Source organism: Doryrhamphus excisus, linkage group LG7 (assembly GCF_037039965.1).
Source record: "Doryrhamphus excisus strain RoL-2023G ecotype Guam linkage group LG7, RoL_Dexc_Guam_v1.1, whole genome shotgun sequence".
Taxonomy (NCBI): Eukaryota; Metazoa; Chordata; class Actinopteri; order Syngnathiformes; family Syngnathidae; genus Doryrhamphus; species Doryrhamphus excisus.
The window spans coordinates 5,223,277-5,248,169 of NC_136363.1; the positions used below are offsets into that span (position 1 = coordinate 5,223,277).

At 39.0% G+C, this 24,893-nt stretch overlaps 1 protein-coding gene across 4 annotated transcripts in view; it reads right to left on the reverse strand.

Annotated features, from left to right (window-relative positions):
• epha10 (EPH receptor A10) overlaps positions 1-24,893 on the reverse strand; it is a 225,115-nt gene that overhangs the window by 30,725 nt on the left and 169,497 nt on the right. For 2 of the 4 annotated variants that reach the window (XM_058046810.2, XM_078791938.1), the window contains exons 6-10: positions 24,645-24,769; positions 16,035-16,335; positions 13,188-13,296; positions 6,366-6,491; positions 360-415 (exon numbers count right to left, since the gene is read on the reverse strand). In XM_058046810.2, coding sequence (XP_057902793.2) covers positions 360-415; positions 6,366-6,491; positions 13,188-13,296; positions 16,035-16,335; positions 24,645-24,769 — 717 coding nt within the window. The remainder of the gene's footprint in view (positions 1-359; positions 416-6,365; positions 6,492-13,187; positions 13,297-16,034; positions 16,336-24,644; positions 24,770-24,893) is intronic. The other 2 variants (XM_058046811.2, XM_078791939.1) reach the window with 1 other exon arrangement.

Genomic DNA, 24,893 nt, shown 5'->3' on the forward strand with positions numbered 1-24,893 from the left:
AATATTATATTTCGTAGTTTGAGCATAGAAAAAACAGTTTACTATGGTCTAAATAGTTTTTAAGATAGTTTTAGCCCATTAACTACATCCCTATAGTCACCTTTACACTCCTATTACCCAATAAGTAAATAAGTAATAATAATAAATACGTTCCCGAGAGGGCGGAGTGAGTGGCGGACAGGATGTGACATGGAGAGTTCATCTTGTCGATGGTTACGGCTGCAACAAAAAAAAAGCAAAAACTGAATCCCTTCTTAACATTTTCCCATAAGAATGCATGCCGTGTGTGTATGCACGTGTACACGCATGCAAAACAGTTGCGGGAAAAAAAGGAAAAACAAAGCATGGACGTCACTTACACTGGAAGTAAAGTTCCTCGTCTCCCTCTTGAGAGGCTTTGCTGTAGCCGCATTGTCTAAAAAAAAAAAAAAAATGAAAGAGACAGACATCAGACATTTTTTTTTTTTATATCCCAGTCGGGAGACACAAACAAGCATCAGACGCTGTTTATCTTGCAACGCAGTCGTTTACACAAAATGTGCAATAACGGAGATGAGGGAAAGCGAAGATGAGAGCACTGACTGTGGAAGAAGGTACAGGAGAGAACCCCCCCCCCCATCACCCCCCCTGATGCGATGGCACTGATGAGTGATTTGAGTCTGAATAAGTGGAAAGTCTGATTTCACACACACACACACACACTGATTGGACTGAAATAGATATGCTACTGTTGAACACACACACACACACACTAAAGGATATGTTTTTTTTTTGTTTTTTTTTACAATAGCTCTCATCCCTCGTCCCCCCATGGGGGGTCAAAACAAAAGTGAACCCTCTATGATCTGACTGGATGGCTTTTCGTCTTAGAGGGAAATTATAACTTGCCTCTTAACCTTGGCAGACACACACACACACACACACACACACATACACACACACAAGCTGGAAGAGACAGATTAACAAGTAATGAGCAGACATTCTGGCTGGCCTGTGTGCTTCCTTGGATTAGGAAAAATGGCTAGAAAGCTAGCCAAGAAAAGAATGACAGTAAAAGCTTTAGTAAATGACAGATTCTGTGAACAAACTTATAAATACTAAATAAAAGGGACCTTGTGTTATGACGTGTTGTGGTTAGAATACACTCCCATGAATTATTATTATTATTATTATTATTATTATTCACTACCAAAGATAATCAGTATTTATGTTTTTTTTATGATGCATTTATATGTGTTTTACTTTTTTTTTTGCACAAGAAGGGCAAAAAGGTGATGACGTAAGTGCACAATAAAAAAGATAATGTTCGGTGCAGTTTTAAAATGGGAGAAATGCATTTGATATTAAACTTGCATGAAAAAAAAGCATTAAAAAGCATGACTTTTTTCCATGTGTTAATGCTGCACAACATGGTGGAGTGTAGCGTAGCATGTAGAGTTGGAATTTTAACGCGTGTACATGCTGTCCGTTTCCAAAAGTTATCGTTCTTGGTGTTATATTTGTAAATAAAGTGGTATTTTGATGTAAAACTACTACTAATTAAGTCAAGTATTTGGTATTGTTTTTTTTTTGTGAACAAACTTCTAAATACTAAATAAGTGGGACCTCGTGTTATGATGTGTCGTGGTTACAATGCACTCCCATTAATTATTATTATTATTATTATTCGCGACCAAAGATAATCAGTATTTATGTTTTTTTTATGATGCATTTATATGTGTTTTACTTTTTTTTTGCACAAGAAGGGCAAAAAGGTGATGACGTAAGTGCACAATAAAAAAGATAATGTTCGGTGCAGTTTTAAGATGGGAGAAATGTATTTGATATTAAACTTGCATGAAAAAAAAGCATTAAAAAGCATGACTTTTTTCCATGTGTTAATGCTGCACAACATGGTGGAGTGTAGCGTAGCATGTAGAGTTGGAATTTTAACGCGTGTACATGCTGTTCGTTTCCAAAAGTTATCGTTCTTGGTGTTATATTTGTAAATAAAGTGGTATTTTGATGTAAAACTACTACTAATTAAGTCAAGTATTTGGTATTGTTTTTTTTTGTGAACAAACTTCTAAATACTAAATAAGTGGGACCTTGTGTTATGATGTGTCGTGGTTACAATGCACTCCCATTAATTATTATTATTATTATTATTATTATTCGCTACCAAAGATATACAGTATTTATGTTTTTTTAAATCATGCATTTATACGTGTTTTACTTTTGTTTTGTTTTTGCACAAGAGGGGCAAAAAGGTGATGACTCAAGTCCACAATAGAAGAGATCATGTTCGGTGCAGTTTTACGGTGGTAGAAATGCATTTGATAGGGATGACTCTTTTCCATGTGGAGTGTAGCATAGCATGTAGAAGTGGAATTTTAACATGTTTACATGCTGTCCATTTCCAAAAGTGATAGTTCTTGGTGTTATATTGGTAAATAAAGTGTTATTTTTATGTAAAATGACTACTAATTAGGTCAAGTATGGAATAATATTAGCATGAAAATGAGGTATCAGTTCATATTGGTGTTGTTTTTTTTTTGTGAACAAACTTATAAACACTAAATAAGGGGGACCTTGTGTTATGACGTGTCGTGGTTAGAATGCACTCCCATGAATTATTATCATTATTATTATTCACTACCAAATATAATCAGTATTTATGTTTTCATATGATGCATTTATACGTGTTTTACATTTTTTTTGCACAAGAGGGGCAAAAAGGTGATGACTCAAGTCCACAATAAAAGAGATCATGTTCGGTGCAGTTTTAAGATGGTAGAAATGCATTTGATATTAAACTTGGCATGACTCTTTTCCATGTGTTAATGCTGCACAACATGGTGGAGTGTAGCGTAGCATGTACAAGTGGAATTTTAACGCGTGTACGTTTCCAAAAGTGATAGTTCTTGGTGTTATATTAGTAAATAAAGTGATATTTTGATGTAAAATTACTACTAATTAAGTCAAGTATGGAATAATATTTGCATGAAAATGAGGTGTCAGTTCATATTGGTATTATTTTTTTTTTCCAATGACAATATCAGAGTGATGACATATGTCACACTGCAATAAGCTTGCTAGCTCAGGACGCTGGCGGTCTGAAATTATTAAAAGTGAAAGTTATGCTAGTTATGCAAGCGAGCGTTAATCTAATCTGTTTTCTTCATGCTGCATTCATGCGTAACTAAAAAAAAGGAGCCCAGTTTTCCTCTGACTGTTTTAGTAGAGTTTTATACTTTACTTTATTCTTATACGGATGTTTGTGCCACATACAAATGTGCAGCTTTCCAAACTGTATCATATTAAATTGGATTCTTATTTGTGAATTTATTAAGACTAATCTGTTTTAGGGAGAACATGCCAAATCTGAACTGCAATAAGCTTGCTACCTCAGGACGCTAGCGTTCTGGAATTATTGAAAGTTATACAAGTTATGCAAGTTATGCAAGGGAGCTTTAATCTAATCTGTGTTCTTCATGCTGCATTCATGCGTAACGTGCAAAAAGTTTTCCTGTATTAACTGTATTCGTCCAGAGTTTTATACTTTACTTTATTCTTCTACGGATGTTTGTGCCACATACAAATGTGCAGCTTTCCAAACTGAATCATATGAAATTTGATTCTTATTTGCGAATTTATTAAGACTAATCTGTTTTAGGGAGAACATGCCAAATCTGAACATTCGATCCTCTGACTGTGAAGCCCCCAAAAAAACAAAGTTTTGTGCAGCTTTAAAAGGTATATTTTAGATTTGTTAGAAAACAAAAGGTACGTCAAAGTCTGTATGTGAAGCAAAGTTGTGTTTTGATGTAAAAGTCTTAAATATTCACATTTCTATGCTAGATTCTTTTTTTTTTTTTGGGTCTTTTTGCGTGTCGCTGTTCGAGTGTTCTCTCGCGGGGAGACGTGATCGAGGACGAGGCTGACACATCCCTCAGCCTGTGTAACAGCAGGGTCTGAGACAGGGTCGAGACCCTGTCTGTCGAAACACACCAGCAGACGCATGCAGCAGAGACCATCGGGGCACAACAGACGAGGAGAGACAAGAATTGATAGACAAGAGAGTGCGGTAAAAAAAAAGGAGACCGAAGGGGGAACACGACTGACATGAGGATGGAGGACATAATGAGATCAGAGACACCGGGGGTTATTGGTGACATGGCGAGGAGACGTACAGTACATCACTGAGTCAAAAATAGTGGTCACATATGCTACGCTAGTCAAAAATATTGGCCATTACACCTACAGGAAGTGAAAGTAAAAGAAAACTTCTTTGAAACTTTATGCAATTTTTTTTTTTCAGAATTCATGTCCATTCACCCAGATCTACCCAATTTGTTCAGTTCTTCTACTCCGGGGGTCTCAAACTCTACTCAAATGGGGACCACTGGAGGTTGAAGCTGGGTGAGTAAGTATTTATTGTGGAATCACTTTTCAATCAAGTTGAGCTGAAATGGGAGGAGGTCATTACTCAACATAATTGAGTCGTGTCATAAAATAAATAATCTCGTGTTTATCGCCGTTAATTGGTTCAACACTTGACCGTGACAAGTGAATTTCCAGAAAGTAGGCTTCCTCATTCATAAATTTCACATTATATAAATATATATTATATAATCTATTACAAATATAATATTTTATATAAATTATATAATCTATTACAAATATATATATATATATATATTAATATTATATTAGTAAACTGTTTTTTCTATGCTCTAAGTACGAAATATATATATATATATATACGCATATATATTATTATATATATATTTCTATGCTCTATATTCTATTCTATGCTATATATATTTTGATGCTCTAACTACAACATATAATATTAATATATATATATATATTAATATTATATATGCTATGATATATAATATAATATTATAATAATATTATTAATTAATTATTTATTATTATTATTATGCATTATATATGATATTAATATTATATTTCATTGTTTGAGCATAGAAAAAACAGTTTACTATGGTCTAAATACAGTTTTTAAGATAATTTTAGCCCATTAACTACATCCCTATCGTCACCTTTACACTCTTATTACCCAATAAGTAAATAAGTAATAATAATAAATAAGTTCCCATACAAAAATATGTAAAAATCTGCATAAATATGCTTGTATTTTGACTAATAATATGCCGTATTCAACCACAAAACAGCATGATTTATAATTCATATATTTTTTCAAAAGGTGAGTGTGAATGGTTGTTTGTCTATATGTGCCCTGTGATTGGCTGGCCACCATTCCAGGGTGTACCCCGCCTCTCGCCCGAAGACAGCTGGCATAGGCTCCAGCACCCCCCGCGACCCTCGTGAGGATAAGCGGTAGAAAATGAATGAATGAATATTTTTTAAAATGTGCCGCAAGGCATGCTGGGAGCAGGACCTCAATACCGTTGCTAGGAGTGTCTATTTTTTACTTAATGACTATTGATTAAGTAAGCTAAAGTGCCTGTAACCATTTCCCCACTTCCAATAAACGTTGCTGTTAAGAAGCCAGGCGCAAAATATTACTCAGGCGACGAGCTTCAGACATTTTTAGTGCACTGGGACGGTAACAGTTCAAAATATGAATCATGTAGATTGATCGAGGAGCTAAAGGGTCGAATCCAACACCTTATCAATTAATTGATGAATTAGGAAGTGTGAAAAAGGTCAATGTTCTATGAAACAGATGCTCCAAATTACTGAAACCGATGCACTCCAGTGAACTCTTCTCTGCGTTAACATACATGTATTGCATGGCAATATATCGAGACCGGCAAAATTATGACAATAATCTTATTACCCATGCCCACTTTCCACTTTTAAGTGGAAAAAAGTGTCAAAAATGGATGCATGTTTCACTGTAGTAATAGTTATTCTAATATGACTACTAACTGGCTGCACGGTGGTTGGGTGGTTAGCACGCAGGGTATTTATATGCTATGCCGGGTGTTTGCTCAAGGAAAGTCAAGAGATAAGCAATGATGCAAGTGAGCAGACAAAAGGAAGAAGGAAAAAGGGAATAGGATGTGGAATAATCACATTAGGGTAAAGTCCCATGACTTCAGTCCTTTTCCATAACTTCTTTTCAAATGTCAGATATGATCAAAATGAAAGTAGATGCCAACAGTTTCCTTTTGGATTTTTTTTTTTTTGGGGGGGGGGGGTTATTCAACACTATTGTCACTTTTTAAATCATTTTCTATAAAAAGAAGCGAGCTAAACAGCTTGATTTATTTGGCTTATTAGTATGCCAAATAAAGAATAAGTGCTGAGAGGAAATTAAACAAGAGGATATAGAGGATGAAGGGGTTGGGGGGTTGGGAAGGGGGAGGGGGGGTAGTACATGCCAAGTGTACCTGGGCATCAGCTGTGTGAAGGGAGGAAGAGGAGAGAGAAGAGGAGGAGGAGGAGGAAGAGTGGAGAAGGAGGTCGAGAGCAGCACCACGCTAGCAGGAGTTACATTGGAGGAGCTTGAGCAGACACTGCTGGGAAGAAGACAAAGGGGTGGGGGGGTCGGGGGTGGGAGGGGGAGGGGGGGGATTGAGGGTCTCTTTTCAGTACTTTGTAATTAGAAACACATTTTTGGACTCATTTCCTCTCATTAGTCAAATACGCTAGGTAGATGGTGCCAGAAAAAATCATAATTACGGATCACCATTTTGATGACCATATGTATTTTTTATCATTTAAAAATAGAGCAAAGCCTCCATATCAATGATATAATTATAGATAAATATGGTTGCCAACTGCAGAAAGTGGTCATTATGCATTAAGGTTTATCTTTTGCAGATCTATACAGTCATGTGACACCTCAATGAGATGCAAATGAGTCAGAAAAATCAGTTTGCTAAGAGCTGGCATCCTTACCCAGCATGCTTTGCGGTAATTGCGGTTAAAAAAAAAGGTACTGAAATTACGCATTTAGAGTTAAAATTGTTATTTACTATCCAGACTCTGCTTTCGAGTGAGATTTTTTATTATGGGATGTGTTTTATTATGGGATACTCACATTCTTACACTTCGGTGGCTAAAGGTTTTTTTTTTTTTTTTTTTCTCTGGGGTTGGTCATATTGAACTTCCTTTGCGTTGCGCCAACATGAACGGGGGATGCACTCGACTGTGACATTTTTTCCGATGTTGCGCCTTTGCTTACTCCGTTAGCACAAGTTAGCACACACCGTTGTTGTGGTTACAATTGAATGCATCACATAATTAATTCACAGTTCCACATGTCCAAAAGGAGTAGGAAGAAGCAAAGCTTATTAAATCCTACCCCTCCATCTGGTACTTTTACAATCAGTAACTGTTACATTTGTTCACTTCCTGCTTTCCTAATTTTTTTTTTTAATTTTTATTTTAATTTTTATCCCAATATAATTTAAGTTTGTTATTTTAATTTTAATGTTCATGTTAATGTTAATGTTCCTGCTTTCCTAATATGGTTTAAGTTTTTTTATGTTTTTAATAAAAAAAAAATTAAAAAATTAATTTACAACATTTTGATTAAAAAAATGTTGTTTTATTTTTTTTATTTGTAATTTAAATTTTTTTTTTTAAGTTTTTATTTTTTAAATTCGTAAATTTAAAAAAAAATTGTCCCGTACCATACAATGAGATAATGGGTACCATAGTAACTATCAACGCCGACCGCGGGGGGCCGCGTAGCTATCTAGCGAGCCGGAATCTGGTTCGTTATCGGAATTAACCAGACAAATGGCTCCGCCAACTAAGAACGGCCATGCACCACCACCCACAGAATCGAGAAAGAGCTATCAATCTGTCAATCCTTTCCGTGTTCGGGCCGGGTGAGGTTCCATGCTTGTACATATATGCATATACGCTATCTCCAGCTGTTTACATACATTTCCATACATACATACATAAATCCGTGGACAAATATTCACACATGACATGATTTCAGAAGCAAAATGCAGTCAGCATGACATCGAATGCAAGAGCGATCTTTGAGTGGCAAATGTAGGAAAGGTTACGTTGGGGGGGGGGGGGGGTGTCAGTACTTTCTAAACACTATTTGTGGCAAAAAACCTCAACATTCACACCAAGATTGCACGATAAGATGAACCCAAGTCACTCTTCCAGGCGTCTTCCCGTCATCCTAACACCTTGACACGCACGCACTCACTCTGCAGATGTACAAGCACTCCATCACACTCATGCACGGCGATGTCACCACTGAAGGCTAAGCCATCCCTTTCACTGACCAGTGAAGGCTGAGTTTGTTCGGTCAATGCCCTCCAACTTCGGCTCTATCAAACCCAGCCAGGCACAAGTGTGTGTGTGTGTGTGTGTGTGTGTGGAGAAGTGTCAAGATGGTATTTCACAAAGGAAAGTATAAAATACACCCTCGCTCCGTCTTATCCATTTCATTTAGAGTTGTGTCGGCCTAATATGGAGTCCTTGACAGCCATAACAGCAAAGGTGAGAGATTTTGTAAAACTACACAGCAACACATTGAGCAGCCGCGACTAATTCTGAATTCAAATCCAAATCTAAGGCATTCCGAGATGTGAATAATAATAATAATAACACATTTTATTTTATTTTATTTTATTATTATATTATATTTTATATATTTATATAGTATTTATTTATTTTATTTATTTTATTAAAATAAATGGAGTTGAGTAAAAACAGAGTAAAAGATTCATTAAAATACAATATCCAAACATTCATTCAGAGCTAAAACAAGGCTAAAAGCGATGTGTAGTATTATATTATTATATTATTATAAAGTATTTATTATTATTTTTATTATTATATTATTATTATTTATTATTATATTATTATATTATTATATTATTATATTATTATATTATTATATTATTATATTATTATATTATTATATTATTATATTATTATATTATTATTATATTATTATATTATTAATGTTATTAAAATAAATAAAAATAGAGTTGAGTAAAAACAGAGTAAAAGATGCATTAAAATACAATATCCAAACATTCATTCAGAGCTAAAACAAGGCTAAAAGTGATGTGTATTATTATATGATTATATTTTTATATTTTTATATTTTTATATTTTTATATTTTTATATTTTTATATTTTTATATTTTTATAAAAATAAATAAAAATAGAGTTGAGTAAAAACAGAGTAAAAGATGCATTAAAATACAATATCCAAACATTCATTCAGAGCTAAAACAAGGCTAAAAGTGATGTGTATTATTATATTTTTATATTTTTATATTTTTATATTTTTATATTTTTATATTTTTATATTTTTATATTTTTATATTTTTATATTTTTATATTTTTATATTTTTATTTTTTTATTTTTTTATTTTTTTTATTTTATAAAAATAAATAAAAATAGAGTTGAGTAAAAACAGAGTAAAAGATGCATTAAAATACAATATCCAAACATTCATTCGGAGCTAGGCTAACAAGGCTAAAAGCGATGTGTAGTATTCTCCAGTGGACACGACGTGACACGCAATCACCGGGCTGGAATTATCTCACAACAGGCATCCTGATTAAAAATCAATCATAAAAACATGGGCTACTTTTGCGGCCCCCGCCCTCACTTCCTGTCCACCCTCCACCCATTTATAGCAACCCATATGCTATACAAGTCACAATAATGTCATATTGTGTCTATTTTATTGGGTAATATGAGTGCAAAAGTGACTATAGGGGTGTTATTTCATGTCTAAAGGGCTCTAATAATGTTAACAACTGTATTTAGAAAGACTTTAACAGATTATATTTGATTGATAAGTGGAAATTCACTTCTCAAAGTTCGGACTGTAATGAAAAGATGACATCATCATCCTCCAATGAGAGTTGTGACTATTGGTGGGCGTGTCCCCTTTTTTTAATGTTCTCATTTTCACTTTCATGGTGTTGGCTTTCCTTTTCTTTGGCGCACTGCTGCTCGTGAGAGATAATGATAATAATAATAATCATTGTCATGTGTCCGAGCTTTTGTGTGAAGAGGAACGATTTGCATGTGTGTGTGTGTGAGTGTGTGTGTGTGTGTGTGTGTGTGTCAGCAAGCAGATCAGTACATCTGAGACCTTTCAGCCGTGTCTGCAAGCTGGCTGTCTTTGCAAACACGAGAGCCTGATAATTGAGGCATCAGGCCATCCCTTCCATGTCTGCACACAAAATATAAGGAGCAAGATAATGTGATGCAACAGTGATGGACAATGGAATGCAGTGGAGGAGAGGGGGGGGGGGGCAGAATGATAGAGCATTATTATTCAAAACGGAGCTACTGTATGTGTTATGAGCTACAGTATGTATGTACAATATTAGCGTTTGTTACACCCGCAAACTGCCCACAAACGTAATAAACCACAAACGTAATACAAATCTGCAGTTTTGAATGTAATAATCCCGCAAATGTAATAAATTTCCCACAAATGTAATAACATTTTAAATTTTTAATTTGACCACTCCAAGGTGTACCCCGCCTCTCGCCCAAAGACAGCTGGGATAGGCTCCAGCACCCCCGCGACCCTCGTTAGGAAAAAGCGGTAGAAAATGAATTTAAAATTTAAAATTTAAAATTTAAAATTTAAAATTTAAAATTTAAAATTTAAAATTTAAAATTTAAAATTTAAAATTTAAAATTTAAAATTTAAATTTAAAAACTATGACATTTGCAGGAAATTTTGTTTGTACATGTGTGTTTTAGTTACAGTATGTTATTGTATGTGTGATTTTGTGTGTATATGGGGAAGAAATAACCAAAATAAATAATAAAATATAATAATAACAATAGTAATAATAATTTTATTAAAACATTTGCAACAATCTTTTTTAATTTAAAATAAATTATAATTTAATAATTAAAGATTCATTTAATGTATTCAAATGATACTCTTTGAATAATATTTTCTCCACAAAAAATGAAAAAAAAATATCTTGTTAAAATCCTCAAAATGACATCTACACCTTCTCACTTATTAAAAGAAGAACGAACAAACAACAACAAAGATCATGATTTTGTCTCATATAACATTTGTGGGAAGTTATTACATTTACAGTTTTTCACTTTCCCACATATGTAATAATTTCCTGCAAATATAATAGTTATTAAATTTGCAGGAAATTCAGTATTACGTTTGCAGTAGGCAAATTTTATTACGTTTGTGGGGAATTTATTACATTTGCGGGATTATTACATTTAAAGCTGCAGATTTGTATTACCTTTGTGGTTTATTACGTTTGTGGGCAGTTATTACATAAGCGTTATTATCTTTTACTCACTTGCCTGTATGTGACTGTCGCATTCACACACCAACCAATCTATTACGAGCCAATAGAAAAGCTATAACAACAAGTCCCACACCAAATACTGTCATATCTGATGGCAAGCACAAAAAAATATGAATAAAATATGCAAATAAACTGCTAAGTATGTAAGTCTAATACATGCATTTGAAATGCCGGAGGTGACATTGACAATCATGTTGACAAGTCGTGCCTTTTGTGTCTCGTTGCTGCTTATATTTAAATACATTACAATTATATACAGTACCATTGTGATGTGCACTAATCGTGTCGCCCCACGACTGGAACATTTTTAAGCCTGTATAATAATGTAGTCCTAATCCTACCTAGGATATTTATTGCAAAATATGCAATGTTCTGTGCATGGTTATTAATGCATTGGTGTCTGGAACTATGAGGCAAATAGATGTACATTCATTGGATATTTTTTTTTATAGATTATTTGTGGCCGCACACGGTGGACGAGTGGATAACGCGCAGGGGACTTTGGGTTCGATTCCCCGCCTGTGGAGTCTGCATGTTCTCCCCATGTCCTCCCACATTCCAAAAACATGCTAGATTAATTGGCGACTTCGGTGTCGAAAATCCACAGCGGAGCTACATAATCATAAAATAAACATAAAATAATGTTGTATATGTTCTAGTAACAATTTACGAGAATACAGCAATCCCTTGTTTATTGTAGTTAAATGGTTCCAGACATGGCTGTGATAAGTGAATTTATGTGGTCTTTTCTAGAAAAGAACATTTTTAGAGCCCTTTCCACATGAAATAGCATCCCTACAGTCACCTTCAAACTTGAATTACCCAATATAGTAGACGTAATCACAGAATAATAAAATGTGATATAGACCCACATATAGGTGACACAGTGTAGAGGGGTTAGTGTGCAGGCCACACAGCTAGGATACCCGAGTTCGATTCCCGCTGCAAGGGTTTTCCAGTTTCCTCCCACATTCCAAAAAACATGCTAGGTTCATTTTGCTTCGACTTTACTTTTTGCAGCATAAATGTTACATAAATGTAAATGCAGTCCCAATGAGGCTGCACGGTGGTCGAGTGGTTAGCGCGCAGGCCTCACAGCTAGCAGACCCGAGTTCAATTCCACCCTCGGCCATCTCTGTGTGGAGTTTACATTTTGAATAATCTGTTATTGTCAAGTTGCAGTGCTGCACGGTGGTCTAGTGGTTAGCGCGCAGGACCCGAGTTCAATTCCACCCTCGGCCATCTCTGTGTGGAGTTTGCATGTTCTCCCCGTGCATGCGTTGGTTTTCTCCGGGTACTCCGGTTTCCTCCCACATTCCAAAAACATGCTAAGTTAATTAGCGACTCCAAATTGTCCATAGGTATGAATGTGAGTGTGAATGGTTGTTTGTCTATATGTGCCCTGTGATTGGCTGGCTGGCGACCAGTCCAGGGTGTACCCCGCCTCTCGCCCGGAGACATAAACATAGAGAATCAGTCAAATTATGTTTCTGTACAAACCACTGTATGATTTGCTGGAACTGCCATTGTTTATGCATGACTAAAGACACTAACGTTGATGGAATTTAGTAGACCCTTTACCCCCTTATATTGGGGAGGGGGTGTGGGGGCATTCCCAATATAATATGCCATACAACTGGCCCAAAAAAAATGTTCTTCCTATTTTGATCCCTACATCACAAGAGTGTTATTTGCACATTCATTCTATGGATTATTATGGATCATATCTATGGATTAATGTAATCAGGATTACAGTGGTGGTGCATGATTGATTCAACGAGCGTGTGTGATTTTTGGTCCATACAAAATGTAGGTCTGTCTGACACGTTCAGGGGATTAAAATATAAGGACGTGTTGCGGGTGCAGAATGAATAATTGTGCGTGTGCTTGTGCATGGCTTCATAGCTCTCTACCTTCTCCAGATGTGAAGTCCCACTCCCATAGAGAGTAGCATGACGAGTGCTGCTACCGACACGATGGCGATGATCACCACTGGACTCTGTTCGCTGGATGCCAGGGCGACTGTAATAACACAGTTGAAATGAAATCAAATATAATGCTATATAACACTTGCATTAATTACATTTTAGTGTCAATTCAAACATTAGCATAGACATTGTGTCCTTTCATCGCATTCATTCATTCATTCATTCATTCATTTTCTACCACTTTTCCTCACGAGGGTCGTGGGGGATGCTGGAGCCTATCCCAGCTGTCTTCGGGCGAGAGGCGGGGTACACCCTGGACTGGTCGGCAGTCAATCACAGGGCACTCAATAAAAGCCCATTGTTCTGTTGATGAAGTCTGGTGCTTGTGTGTCTCACTGAACATTACAGTAACATTAATAACACCTAGTCATCAGTGTAGAACACTACATGTCATCCCAACATGTAAACCAAATATTCATCCCAACATAATTATATTATATTTGTATTTAGACCAGGGTTCAATTCCACCCTCGGCCATCTCTGTGTGGAGTTTGCATGTTCTCCCCGTGCATGCGTGGGACTGGTCGCCAGCCAATCACAGGGCACATATAGACAAACAACCATTCACACTCACATTCATACCTATGGACAATTTGGAGTCGCCAATTTGCAGCTAATTAAATTTTAAAAATTAAATTAAATATTTACCATATTTTCCGGAGTCAAGATAAGCTAGGCGCAAGAATAAATCTCGTCCTTATTTCACGACAGCGGACATCGTAACAAGCAGTGCAACGTAACACGGTGTCATATAGTCTAAATCACATGCATCAGCATGTAAACTAGTAAACTAATAAACGCTAGTAAACTAAGCTAATTCATGTTCGGTGAGTTTCGATGTTTTTAACTTTTTCGACATGTTCTGTGAGGGATGGTTGAGCGCTGCAGTATCGAATCACAATTTTTCAACTTCCACAAGATTTCGTATTTAACAGTCGCTATACAGTCGTCTCTTACGTTATTGCATTTTTTTCCAAAAATTGCTAACTCATTGCTTGTGAATGGTTGTTTGTCTATATTTGCCCTGTGATTGGCTGGCAACCAGTCCAGGGTGTACCCCGCCTGTCGCCCGAAGACAGCTGGGATAGGCTCCAGCAACCCCCCGACCCTCGTGAGGAAAAGTGGTAGAAAATGAATGAATGAATGCTAACTCATTGCTAGAAACTGAGTGAAACTGAAACCCTTAAGTTTAATTTGAGACTCGCTAGCTTGTTGTCTCAAGTCTGCGTTGTAAACAATGACTATTAGGAGCGTAATGGTGACTATAAAAGTGTTATTTTATTTACAGGGCTTCAATAATAATAATCCTAATAATTAGTTCACCAAGCTCCCGATCTCATTCTACATCTATTGAATTCTTCACAAGCCTAAAGCGCTGTCCATGGTACTGTTCACTCCTTGATTGATGTCATTAAGTAACACCGTCAGGAGATTCTCCTGGGTTCAAAACACAGAAGACAGCTGGGATAGGCTCCAGCACCCCCCACGACCCTCGTAAGGAAAAGCGGTAGAAAATGAATGAATGAATGCTAACTCATTGCTAGATGATGGTCTATTATTAGTCACAACATATTGAAATAAAAGTAATAAGTAATATTCTTGTCACTAGGCGGCATTAGCTCACTTCTGCCAGCAATGGACGCAGAGTGAAACTGAAACCCTTAAGGTTAATTTGAGACTCGCTAGCTTGTTGTCTCAAGTCTCTGTGTTGTAAACAATGAATATTAAGAGCATAACGGTGACTATAAGAGTGTTATTTTCTCTACAGGGCTCTAATAATAATCCTAATAATTAGTTCACCAAGCTCCCGATCTCATTCTACATCTATTGAACTCTTCACAAACCTAAAGCGCTGTCCTTGGTGCTGTTCACTCCATGATTGATGTCACTAAGTAACACCGTCAGGAGATTCTCCTGGGTTCAAAACGCCGTTGGGCATCTCATCAAATTGTCCATCTGGAGTCGGCATACCCGGCGGCCATTTTTTTTACATGTAAGTACGACTTAAGAGTCCGGAAAACACGGTAAATATTGTAAAGTACAGTCATGTACTACGGGGTACTTTGTCAGTTATTCCATGGATATATTCCCCATGCAGCCATCAGGAGGTTTGACTGCGGCTGCCTTGAAAAAGTTTGCGAGGTCATCACTTGTTTGACACATTAGCCAGCCCGAGGCGAGCATAGGCATCATCCGAAAAGTTATTGTGAAACAAAGACCTCTCTCCCAAAACACAAAAAGGTCAAACGCATTTTTTTGTGTTAAAATCCTGTAGGGCTGAAAATAAAGTACAAAAGTGCCATGGTAGATTTGTGGTCTTTGACCGTGCGTAGGAGATGCTTTCAGATGCGGGCAGCGGCTTTTAGGTAAATCTGACAACGTATAATGTGAAGCAGTACAGCACTAAAAACAAAAATCCCATAGCTGGATATAAAAATGGCTGTTTCCATTAGAAGTTAGAGGCATAAAACCCACACAGAGTGTAAAAAAAAAAACAAAAAACTACACTCTGAGGTGGTATCAAAGACAAAGTGTTTCACAGCTCGCCGGTAAAATGTTGAATCTTCACACATAATCTCAAACACTGTCACTTTGCCGTCTCTTTCTCTCTCTCGCTCTCTGTTGGTGCACGCCTCATTGTTTAGGCTGGCTAGATGCCCACACACACCCACACACACACACACACACACACACATCTTAGTAAGTCACTGGCTTCCTGGAGGAGAATGAGATCAGGAGAAGGCCAGGAGGAGGTGTTAAAAGGCGACTCACGCTCTCCGAGAGTCTGCAGCTCCAGGGGAGCACTGTAGGCTCCGTAGTCAATGGGAGGAGGAGAGGAGGAGGAGGATGAAGAGGAGGAGGAGGAGGAGGATGATGAGGAAGAAGCCGACGAGGAAGATGGATAAGTCGAAGAGGAAGAGGATGAGAGAGGGGAAGAGGACAGAGATGAGGAGGGCGCCGGCGTAGTGAAGGGCCGGATGAGGAAGACATAGGTGGTGCCGGCTTTGAGGTTGTTGACACTGATCCGTGTGGCGGCGGTTTTCATGGTCGAATAACTTTGATCTTTTTGCTCCTGTGGAAAAAAAGAAAGTGGAGTTAGAATAACTCAAATAGGCTGAATATCGGAGTGTGACATGTTCATTACACAATTTCTCAGGCTGGTGGATGAATATTTGGTTTACATTCTAAAAATTAATGATGCCTAATGTCTGGATTTTGTTTCAAAACCAGACAGTTGTGTGCAGGCAGGATGGAGAAAAGTGACAGGTGTGATATGTGATAGAAGAATTTCAGCTAAAATGAAAGGAAAGGTATACAAAACTGTGGTGAGACCAGAGATGAGGGAGCTGAGGTTCTCATTGGGAGTGACCAGGATGGATAGGATCAGGAAGGAGTACATCAGAGGGACATGTACACTGACGAAAAGACAGGAAGCAGAACTGGAGGTAGCAGAGATGAGGATGCTGAGGTTCTCATTGGGAGTGACCAGGATGGATAGGATCAGGAAGGAGTACATCAGAGGGACATGTACACTGACGAAAAGACAGGAAGCAGAACTGGAGGTAGCAGAGATGAGGATGCTGAGGTTCTCATTGGGAGTGACCAGGATGGATAGGATCAGGAATGAGTACATCAGAGGGACATGTACACTGACAAAAAGACAGGAAGCAGAACTGGAGGTAGCAGAGATGAGGATGCTGAGGTTCTCATTGGGAGTGACCAGGATGGATAGGATCAGGAAGGAGTACATCAGAGGGACATGTACACTGACGAAAAGACAGGAAGCAGAACTGGAGGTAGCAGAGATGAAGATGCTGAGGTTCTCATTGGGAGTGACCAGGATGGATAGGATCAGGAAGGAGTACATCAGAGGGACATGTACACTGACGAAAAGACAGGAAGCAGAACTGGAGGTAGCAGAGATGAGGATGCTGAGGTTCTCATTGGGAGTGACCAGGATGGATAGGATCAGGAAGGAGTACATCAGAGGGACATGTACACTGACGAAAAGACAGGAAGCAGAACTGGAGGTAGCAGAGATGAGGATGCTGAGGTTCTCATTGGGAGTGACCAGGATGGATAGGATCAGGAAGGAGTACATCAGAGGGACATGTACACTGACGGAAAGACAGGAAGCTGAACTGGAGGTAGCAGAGATGAAGATGCTGAGGTTCTCATTGGGAGTGACCAGGATGGATAGGATCAGGAAGGAGTACATCAGAGGGACCTGTACACTGACGAAAAGACAGGAAGCAGAACTGGAGGTAGCAGAGATGAGGATGCTGAGGTTCTCATTGGGAGTGACCAGGATGGATAGGATCAGGAAGGAGTACATCAGAGGGACATGTACACTGACGAAAAGACAGGAAGCAGAACTGGAGGTAGCAGAGATGAGGATGCTGAGGTTCTCATTGGGAGTGACCAGGATGGATAGGATCAGGAAGGAGTACATCAGAGAGACATGTCCACTGAGGAAAAGACAGGAAGCAGAACTGGAGGTAGCAGAGATGAGGATGTTGAGGTTCTCATTGGGAGTGACCAGGATGGATAGGATCAGGAAGGAGTACATCAGAGGGACATGAACACTGACAAAAAGACAGGAAGCAGAACTCGAGGTAGCAGAGATGAGGATGCTGAGGTTCTCATTGGGAGTGACCAGGATGGATAGGATCAGGAAGGAGTACATCAGAGGGACATGTACACTGACGAAAAGACAGAAAGCAGAACTGGAGGTAGCAGAGATGAAGATGCTGAGGTTCTCATTGGGAGTGACCAGGATGGATAGGATCAGGAAGGAGTACATCAGAGGGACATGTACACTGACGAAAAGACAGGAAGCAGAACTGGAGGTAGCAGAGATGAGGATGCTGAGGTTCTCATTGGGAGTGACCAGGATGGATAGGATCAGGAAGGAGTACATCAGAGGGACATGTACACTGACGAAAAGACAGGAAGCAGAACTGGAGGTAGCAGAGATGAGGATGCTGAGGTTCTCATTGGGAGTGACCAGGATGGATAGGATCAGGAATGAGTACATCAGAGGGACATGTACACTGACAAAAAGACAGGAAGCAGAACTGGAGGTAGCAGAGATGAGGATGCTGAGGTTCTCATTGGGAGTGACCAGGATGGATAGGATCAGGAAGGAGTACATCAGAGGGACATGTACACTGACGAAAAGACAGGAAGCAGAACTGGAGGTAGCAGAGATGAAGATGCTGAGGTTCTCATTGGGAGTGACCAGGATGGATAGGATCAGGAAGGAGTACATCAGAGGGACATGTACACTGACGAAAAGACAGGAAGCAGAACTGGAGGTAGCAGAGATGAGGATGCTGAGGTTCTCATTGGGAGTGACCAGGATGGATAGGATCAGGAAGGAGTACATCAGAGGGACATGTACACTGACGAAAAGACAGGAAGCAGAACTGGAGGTAGCAGAGATGAGGATGCTGAGGTTCTCATTGGGAGTGACCAGGATGGATAGGATCAGGAAGGAGTACATCAGAGGGACATGTACACTGACGGAAAGACAGGAAGCTGAACTGGAGGTAGCAGAGATGAAGATGCTGAGGTTCTCATTGGGAGTGACCAGGATGGATAGGATCAGGAAGGAGTACATCAGAGGGACATGTACACTGACGAAAAGACAGGAAGCAGAACTGGAGGTAGCAGAGATGAGGATGCTGAGGTTCTCATTGGGAGTGACCAGGATGGATAGGATCAGGAAGGAGTACATCAGAGAGACATGTCCACTGAGGAAAAGACAGGAAGCAGAACTGGAGGTAGCAGAGATGAGGATGTTGAGGTTCTCATTGGGAGTGACCAGGATGGATAGGATCAGGAAGGAGTACATCAGAGGGACATGTACACTGACGAAAAGACAGGAAGCAGAACTGGAGGTAGCAGAGATGAGAATGCTGAGGTTCTCATTGGGAGTGACCAGGATGGATAGGATCAGGAAGGAGTACATCAGAGGGACATGTACATTGACGAAAAGACAGGAAGCAGAACTGGAGGTAGCAGAGATGAGGATGCTGAGGTTCTCACTGGGAGTGACCAGGATGGATAGGATCAGGAATGAGTACATCAGAGGGACATTACATGTTAGAGGCCTTGGAGATCAAGTCAGAGAGGCCAGACTGAGATGGTTGGGACATGTCCAGAGGAGAGATAGTGAATATATTGGTAGAAGGATGTTGCCAGGTAGGAGGCGTAGAGGAATTAATAAGATGTATTCCACAATAGAACAATATGATTTATGAATTGTGAAGTGCAAGGTATTGATTCAATATTTACAATTTTGCAGATTATTCCTATATCTCCGAGTTTCAAAATGTCCCGAATATAGTAGCAAATATTAAAAACACTCAGAGTTACGTAGTGCGCTTAGACGACAAAACACCGAGTTGTTCATTGTTCCGTGTGCGCTACTATATGAACAAATAAGTACGTTTGATGAATATGTTGTGTATTACGAGTGTTTCATCTTAACGCTTCCATTTATATTGTGTTCTAAATGAGAACGTGGTGCTGTGACTAATTGGTGCATTTTCTGAGGTATGAGCCTGTAATTTGTTTTGTGACTGAATGCACACACACACACACACACACACACACACACACATACATACACAAAAATAAACCACCATGTTTTTGTGTATTTCTCAGCAACAATTAAGGCCAGAAAAACAATCTAAAATAAATATAAAACAAGGTCACCCAAATAGATATGCAGTGCACATTAACATTATTGTGCTTAAATGGTATGCATGGAAGTGGAGGCTTTTCTTCCTGTCACTCACACATATAAGTGACGTGGAGAACTGCAGGCGGGAAAAAGATAGATAGATGGATGGATGGATGATAGATAGATAGATATCGAATGGATAGATGGATGGATTGATGGATGGATGAATGGATAGATATCTGATAGATATCGGATGGATGGATGGATAGATAGATATCGAATGGATAGATGGATGGATGGATGGTGGTTGGATAGATAGATATCTGATAGATAGATATCTGATGGATGGATGGATAGATAGATATTGGATGGGTATATAGAGATCGGATGGATGGATGATGGATAGATAGATATTGGATGGATAGGTAGATATCTGATAGATAGATAGATAGATATCTGATGGATGGATGGATGGATGGATGGATATTGGATGGATAGATAGATATTGGATGGATAGATAGATATCTGATAGATAGATAGATAGATATCTGATGGATGGATGGATGGATGGATATTGGATGGATAGATAGATATCGGATGGATGGATGGATGGATAGATAGATATTGGATGGATAGATAGATATCGGATGGATGGATGGATGGATGGATGGATAGATATTGGATGGATAGATAGATATCAAATGGATGATGGATGGATGGATGGATACATAGATATTGGATGGATAGACAGATAAACGGATAGATATCGGATGGATAGATAGATATCGAATGGATAGATGGATGGATGGATAGATATCTGATAGATAGATATCTAATAGATAGATAGATATCTGATGGATGGATGGATGGATGGATGGATAGATAGATATCGGATGGATAGATAGATATCGAATGGATGGATGGATAGATATCTGATAGATAGATATCTGATAGAGAGCAAGAGCGAGAGCGAGAGCGAGAGCGATAGATAGATAGATAGATAGATAGATAGATAGATAGATAGATAGATAGATAGATAGATAGATAGATAGATAGATAGATAGATAGATATCTGATGGATGGATGGATGGATAGATAGATATCGGATGGATAGATAGATATCGAATGGATGGATGGATGGATGGATGGATGGATAGATATCTGATAGATAGATATCTGATGGATGGATGGATAGATGGATGGATAGATATCTGATAGATAGATATCTGATAGATATCTGATAGATAGATATCTGATGGATGGATGGATGGATGGATGGATAGCTAGATATCGGATGGATGGATGGATGGATGGATAGATAGATAGCCAACGAAATGTCGTTGCCTGGCTCCCGTATAATAAATAATAATAATAATAACGTGGAGAATAAATGACATCAATTATGAACAACAATATACAGCGTAAACACTAATTTGTACAAATAATTTCAATAATGTTGAATAAATACTTATAATGTTAATTTGAAGTCAAAATAGTGTGGAACAGGAAAGAAAAATCCTATCCATTCGTATTGCTACCAGTTGTTATTCCTTCCTCCCACTGAAGCTCGTACTCTCCATCAGATTTAATGATAACCCTAAAAATAACCAAGGAGCAGAAGGAAACAAAAAAAAACTCCTCTACCTGTAATTTATCAGGTTGAAACATGTTAAACCAAGTGGTACCGCCACGTTTAACAATATTTTTACTTGTTATGCAGCTCCACGGTTTAAAGAGGCATCTTAATCAGAGAAGAAAAAAAACCCAAAACATATCATCCATCCTAAACAAAAGGCTCCACCAGGCTCTTTTGTTGCCGGTGTGGCTGTATTGCCTTTTCATTTCAAGGCTTTGCAGCAAAATTCCTGTCTCACTTGCTTATTCTCTATATATCCCTTGCACTTTCACTTTCATCTACTATCCTCCCAAAGCACCTTCCCCTTCAATTCTCCCCAACACCACGGTGGTGGAAATAGTCGTAAGCCGCATCATCTTCTCCTAATCTGTTAGCCGTCTAAAATATTGCCCAACCTGCTCTCTCTACCTCTTGTGTCTCAATCTTCTCAAATCCTCCACGGTGCATATTATCTCCTCACCTGTTGGCCGTGTTACCTGGCCCTCCCCTTATTGATGTGGCAATACGGGAGTAAAGGAGCGGGTCTTAATTAAATACGGTGGAGCATACAGAACAGAAAGAGGTGTGAAAAAGGCGGCTTGGAAAATGTGCCCGTATGAAAATGGTGCAAGTGTGACAAGCTGGCATTTACGTGCATGGTGGATTTACTGTGAAGAATATGTCTGTTGACGATGGAAGGGGAGGGGGGGCAATCGAAGTGAGAACCCCTGGTAAATGAACATATTCTTATTATGGTTATCCTCAAAAGCAATATGGTGCTAGATACCATAAAACGTACATAACATAAGGTTTTAAAGAAGCAAAAAGGGATTGAAATAATGACAATGTATCTTAATAGAGAGCTGGGGTAGGCTCCAGCATGCCCACGACCCTCGTGAGGATAAGCGGTACAGAAAATGAATGGATATTGTTACATTTTTAATCATCTGTTATTGTCAAGTTGAAGGGCTGCATGGTGGTCAAATGGTTAGCACGCAGACCTCACAGCTAAGAGACACCAGGGTTCAATTCCACCCTTTGCCATCTCTGTGTGGAGTTTGCATGTTCTCCCCGTGCATGCATGGGTTTTCTCCGGGTACTCCGGTTTCCTCCCACATTCCAAAAACATGCTAGGTTAATTGGCGACTCCAAATTGTGTGTTAGAATGTTAGAAAATGTTAGAAATGCTGCGTTAGAAAATGCTAACATGCCAATGGCTACCATGCTAGCACCTAGCAAGACATCCTCAAGTCCCAAAAGTGTTAAGGCAGTCCCATAGTGTCCCCGCGTAATGCCATGTGTGTATTTGCCTTTAGATATCAGTAAATTAGCTAGAATGCTAACATGCTAACCGAGGAGACCCGAGTTCAATTCCACCTTCAGCTATCTCTGTGTGGAGTTCGCATGCTCTCCCCGTGCATGCGTGAGTTTTCTCCGGGTACTCCGGTTTCCTCCCACATTCCAAAAACATGCTAGGTTAATTGGCGACTCCAAATTGTCCATAGGTATGAATGTGAGTGTGAATGGTTGTTTGTCTATATGTACCCTGTGATTGGCTGGCGACCAGTCCAGGGTGTAAGAATATGAATTCATCTTAATACTACGGTTTTTGCTGTACATTGTCAGTGACCAAAATATGTGCTTATGTTTGGAGCTGTATGACCTTTAATGCCCGCAAAATCGTCTTGAAAAAGTCCCAAGATTTGACCAATTTTGTGTACATTGATCAACCAATTCACCGAATGTTACCATTTGTACAGGTTTTTGAGTCAAATATACGATAGGAAGGCTGTCATTATGGAAGATGATAGTCTGCATGGATTGCATCCAATGGCTTTTATTGACGACTAAGAATAAACGGTAGGGAGTGTAACAGTACATCGTTATTATGGTTCAGTACATGTCTTGGTTTTAAGGTCACAATTTGGCTCATTTTTGGTACAGTTACACGTCAGGTCCCTCTCTTTTAATGTGAACCATATGGCACATCGATAACGAATCGAAGGTTCCATATTCGAATTGATACAAATTATTATAATTAAAAAAATATTTGCGTTGACTGGTCAGGTTGCTGTATCAGATGTGACAGTAGTGGGCGGTGCTGAATATGACTTGCCTAATTGGGTTAAGAATCGGTCCTCACTTTGGTGGACAATCGGTGAATGTGTGTGAGGAGGTTTCATCAGTTCAAGCTAAATGACTTGGTAGGACAGCTCTATTCTGGGATCCAATGTATGCATCGTCCAAGTGTTTCTATTGTTGAATTCCTGCAGCAGATTGGAGCTATACTACCTAGTCAGACTACAGCTGTCCTATCTAGTCAAACTAGAGTTGTCCTATCTAGTCAAACTAGAGTTGTCCTATCTAGTCCCTGATCATAAACCGTACATCCAAAAAGTTTTTTTTTCCAGTTTGAATCAGTCATGGCTTCTGAGTCGATTTATCAGTGGACAATCGGTGGATGTGTGTGAGCAGGTTTCATCAGTTCATGCTAAATGACTGGGTAGGACAGCTCTATTCTGGGATCCAAAGTATCCATCGTCAAAGTGTTTCTACTTGTCAGACTAGAGCTGTCCTACCTATTCAGACCAGAGCTGTCCTATCTAGTCAGACCAGAGCTGTCCTATCTAGTCAGACCAGAGCTGTCCCCTATCGAGTCAGACCAGCGCTGTCCCCCATCTAGTCAGACTAGAGCTGTCCTACCTAGTCAGACTAGAGCTGTCCTACCTATTCAGACCAGAGCTGTCCTACCTATTCAGACCAGAGCTGTCCTACCTATTCAGACCAGAGCTGTCCTATCTAGTCAGACCAGAGCTGTCCTATCTAGTCAGACCAGAGCTGTCCCCTATCGAGTCAGACCAGCGCTGTCCCCTATCTAGTCAGACTAGAGCTGTCCTACCTAGTCAGACTAGAGCTGTCCTACCTAGTCAGACTAGAGCTGTCCTACCTAGTCAGACTAGAGCTGTCCTACCTAGTCAGACTAGAGCTGTCCTATCTAGTCCCTGAGCATAAACCTTACATACAAAAAGTTTTTTTTTTCCAGTTTGAGTCATTCATGGCTTCTGAGTCGATTTACCTTTTCGTAGTATTTGACTTCATATTCTGTCCTGCTGCTGTTTGGCGACGAGGGCTGCCTCCACACCAACGTGATGCTCTTCTCCTCAATCTTCTCTGCTCGTAGGTCACTAATCAGAGATGAAGCTGCACAAACAAAGGGAGGGAGAAAGAGAGAGAAAAGAATGAAGAAAAAGTCACGTTTTGAGCACAGTGGTCTTACGTAGCGCTCGTACTGTAGATTGGATAGCTTTGTACATGTCAAGGACAT